At 47.8% G+C, this 4,555-nt stretch overlaps 1 protein-coding gene across 1 annotated transcript; it reads left to right on the plus strand.

The window, feature by feature from the left end:
* Positions 1-2,708: 2,708 nt before the first annotated feature.
* On the plus strand, positions 2,709-3,814 carry LOC106812304 (flavin-containing monooxygenase FMO GS-OX-like 9). Its single transcript, XM_014816145.1, has 2 exons — positions 2,709-2,723; positions 2,890-3,814. Exon 2 carries the CDS (start codon positions 2,937-2,939, stop codon positions 3,612-3,614), a length of 678 nt encoding a protein of 225 aa, XP_014671631.1. The 5' UTR covers positions 2,709-2,723; positions 2,890-2,936; the 3' UTR covers positions 3,615-3,814.
* The last annotated feature ends 741 nt before the right edge of the window (positions 3,815-4,555 follow it).

Below are 4,555 nucleotides of genomic sequence, written 5' to 3' on the forward strand. Positions count from 1 at the left end.
AAGCTGGGGAAGCCATGCCTACAGCAGCCAACAAGCCATACAAAGGGAGCTACAGGAAATCAGCTGACGGTCCATTGGGCGTTTACAGCGAATGCAAGCTGGACCACCAAGAAACTCGAAGCGCGGAACATAGAGTTCACGGTGACGAGTTCCCAGCGCTCAACCTGTTAGGTCGTAGCGCCATACATGAAATGGGAATAGACATTAATGTTTTTTTTCATCGCCGCTCTTTACCCGATGGTACCGTGCATACCATATCGAACGATCTGCATCCAGATCGGTCGTTACAGACAGCCTGCCAGCAGGTTTGTGATGAGCATCCGGAGGTATTCAAACGGGAGCTCGGATGCTTGAAGGACTTTGAATTAGAGATCAAGTTCAAGCGGGATGCGAGGCCCGTATTCTGCAGGCCACGGCCAGTCCCGTACGCAATTCAAGAGGATCTGACACAAGCATATGATGCCGGCATCAGGAGGGGTGTGTGGAAGCCCGCACAATTCAATGATAGTGGCACACCCGTCGTTCGATCAGGAAGGTGGGCCACCTGGCGAGCAGAAACCGAAGCTACGAGTCTGTGGGGATTACTCTGTTACGGTAAACCCACAATTAGATACCCCACGACCCTATGCTCTCCCCGAGGATCTCATGAGGAAACTGGGTGGAGGACACGGTTTCACTAAACTCGACCTGGCGGATGCTACAACCAGATAAAGCTCGCTCCTGAAAGCCAGAAAAGGCTAGCCCTCAGTACAACCGAGGCGTACTGCTTCAACTTCGGCTGCCGTTCGGATCAGTTCGGCACCAGGTTATTTCAAGAGATCATGGAACAGCTCACCAGTGATCTACAGGGAGTGGCAGTCTACCTGACGACTTTCTCGTCAGCGGTGCCAATGCTCAGAGCATCTCCCAAATCTACGCGCATTGCTTCAACGCTTAGAAGAGAAAGGCTACGATGTCGCATGGAGAAGTGCTCATTCGCTCAACCCGTAGTGAGTACCTGAGGCCACAAGCTTTCCAAAAAGGGATTGAGAAGGGGCTAAGGTCAAGACGCGGTTATCAAGATGCGCCACCGGAAAACGTTTCCGGCCTGCGTTCATTCTTGGGGTCTGTGCAGTTCTATGGCAAGTTTCTCCCACATTAGCACTCTCACCGAGCCTCTCTATCGACTGACAAGAAGGACATACCATGAACTGGGGCAGTAGTGAACAACGACTCAGCAGCTGAAACAGGTGGCTTTGCACGCGATTCAGTGCTGGCGCATTTTGACCCATCCCTGCGATTGGGGTGTCATGCGATGCATCAGAAGTTGGCATTGGAGCAGTGTTGTTTCACCGCTATCGTGACGGCAGTGAGCGCCCAATTGCTAACGTATCCAAGACGCTGACAGATACACAGCGCCGCTATAGCCAAGTTCAGAAGGAAGCACTAGCTGTCATTTTTGCGCTAAAAAAATTTCACCAGTTTCTATACGGTCGAAATTTTGTTTTGGTTACAGACCATAAGCCGTTGCTAGCGCTGTTCGGGCCAACCAAGGAAACGCCAATGCTGGCGGCCAATCGTTTGGCTCGCTGGGCTTTGATGCTTAGCCAGTACGACTACACAATAGAATATAGAAAGACGTCGGACCACGGGAACGCCGATGCGCTCAGTCGCCTGCCAGTGGGACCTGACGTCATCTTTGATGGGGAGGAAAGTGAGGCAGATGTTGGCACTGTCTGCACTATTAAAACGGTGAGCCTACAGCTACAGCCAACGGACCCTGGTGTTGTGGGAAAGCAATCAGGCAAGGATCCTGTGATTGCAACGGTGATGCGTCATACCCGTGAGGGATGGCCACCCGAGGATTCACGGTCGAATGTGGAGAGCAATGATGCTATTCAGTCAGAGACTTCAGGAAGCTGGCGGATTCACTGTCGACAGCCCCATGGTGTCTGCTATATGGTTCCAGAGTAGTCATCCCTGAGAGTCTGCATCAGCAAGTGCTTCAATTGCTGCATTTGGGACACTTCGGGATACAGCGGATGAAGCAGCTCGCACGCACACGGTATATTGGCCTAGGATTGCACTGACATTGCCAGAGCTGTGTTACAACTGCACTGCCTGCGCAGAACACCAGAATAAACCAGCAAAGCCGGCCAATCATCCGTGGATGCTGCCAGAGAAACCCTGGAGTAGAATACACCTGGACCATGCCATAAATTTCCTAGGAAGCAACTGGCTGGTCCTGATCGATGCCTACTCTAAATACCCCTGTATACACGCGACAAGCTCTACATCGACGAAGGCAACCATTGACCTACTGGAACAAGACTTCGCTCACTTCGGATATCCACACACGATTGTGACCGACAATGCCACTACGTTCATGTCGGAGGAGTTCCAGGCTTGGTGTCGCGAACGAGGCATCACTCATTTAACAGGAGCCCCTTATCACCCAGCCACGAATGGGCTGCAGAACGCTCTGGTCCAGACTTTCAAGCAAGGACTCAGGAAGTCGACCTGGGCCACCAAAGTGCCCTGCAGCAATTCCTGATGCAGTACCGACGTACACCTTTAGCGGAAGGGTTTTCGCCAAGTGAGCTACTCAATGGCGACAGATCAGTGCCAGATCGATTCTCTTTGCCTTCTCCTGCGCATTGGGCACAGGGAAACAGGCTAAAGAGGCAACCAAATCACAGCACGGGAGACACAGTCTTCTTACCGCCATCCAGAACCTTATACAGGTGCGCTGTCTGTATTAGTATAGATACGGCTTGCTGTTTCATCCTGTGAATAACGAATGCGATTATTTAACTCAAGGCTAAACTACGTTGTTGCACTCACATGAGAGTACTGCGCTTTAATGTTTGCTGTTCCGGAATAGCATAGTGTCCCATTTTTACGAAACAGATAAGCGAGTGCTTGTAATTGGAGCCTATACCTCTGCATTTGACATCATGGGCGATCTGCACTCTCATGCGTCCGAGGTGGTCATCTCACTGACCGCACTGGACCAATTTGGCGTGAGAGAACAGTACAAGAAAGGGCTGCTACCACACAACGTGAGAACAACGCCATTCCCGCAGGCGATCAACGGTAGCGTGGTGACGTTCACCGACGGTGAGACGCTCGAACCAGACGTGATTATTTTCTGCACTGGCTACGAGTATTCGTTCCCATTCCTCGACGCCTCGTGTGATGTCACTGTTAGCGAGGGTAAACGCATACAACCGTTATTCAAGCACATGATCCACAGCAGGTACCACACGCTCATGTTTATCGACATGGTTTATACACCCATCGAGTTTTCGATCGCATACATCCAGGTTTCGTTTGCGTTCAAAATCCTCGATGGCTCGCTGGCGCTCCCTAGCGAGGAAGAGATGATCCAGGAGACGGAAGCAGACTACCGCGATCGAATGGCCAGTGGTCAGAAGACCCACCATGCTCACTCGTACGAGTTTGCTCTTCGTTGGACCCCATATGCGTACTGTGATGAGATTGTTGCTTTTGCTGGTATTGAGCACCTCGTGGCAGAAACGTTTGGATTTGTCATGGGTGTCTTTGCTAGATTGTTTGAAAATGTTATGACGTTTAGAGACCATGACTTCCTTGACCCTATACCGGACCAGTAATGAGACGTTCGTGATGATACGACATACTGAGTTTTAATAACATCACAATACATCTAGGGCGTCTTTAACATGTTGAACAAATGTATACTGTTACCAAATACTGCTGTATACTGATGCACGTAAAAAACGTTACGTAGTTATAATAGAGGTAATAATAATTGGTTGTAGTAATTACTGATTGAATAAATGGGTAATTCATATTTTGATGTTAAATGCATTTTTAGCTCTGCTATTTCTGACATTTAATAATTCTTTCAAACTTATTTTAACGATTATAGTTGAAAATTCTGAAAATTTATAAATTTGCTGTTAGCTAATATTTTATAAATAGAAGTGGACATAAAAGTAAGTTAACCGCAGGCCCAAGTGTCGACCTGGTCGATAACAATATAACGGTAATATCTATTAATTAAGCGTCTCCTATTCCGCCGCTGGCTGTAGCGTTTAAATCAGATGAAATAAGAAGTTAAAAGCATGAAGAGTTACGCAGGTCAATTCTTAAGAGGCTCTTCTTCGTCGAGTCGATTTGTGCTGTCTGTCCTCTTACTCAGATTGCTCAAGTTTTATTGTAGCACAAGATACGATAAGCATCTATACACTTCTCTTAAGTCTCGCTTCTCACTCGTGAATTCTGCTTGCAATTACATTCATAATGGGTGTTATCTTATGCTTCTTAATAATAGTGGGCCGCGCCGTCCACTACTCTATTATATATAGTAGTTCATGAATATATACATGTGTATCTATGTTAGCAGTTAATGTATACTACATAAATCATGTTCATTCACTGCCGAGCTCAATTATGGTGATATGCATGAGCGAATTGCATTCATTAATGCTATCACATCCAGATGTTGATAGAGCTGCCTGTGTATTAAGATTGCCTATACGTGAACAATATACTCTGGGCTCTGTTTGTTGTGGTTATGGTGGGAAAACCT

The sequence above is a fragment of the Priapulus caudatus genome, unplaced genomic scaffold (genome assembly GCF_000485595.1).
Source record: "Priapulus caudatus unplaced genomic scaffold, Priapulus_caudatus-5.0.1 Scaffold632, whole genome shotgun sequence".
In the NCBI taxonomy this organism is placed as follows: domain Eukaryota; kingdom Metazoa; phylum Priapulida; class Priapulimorpha; order Priapulimorphida; family Priapulidae; genus Priapulus; species Priapulus caudatus.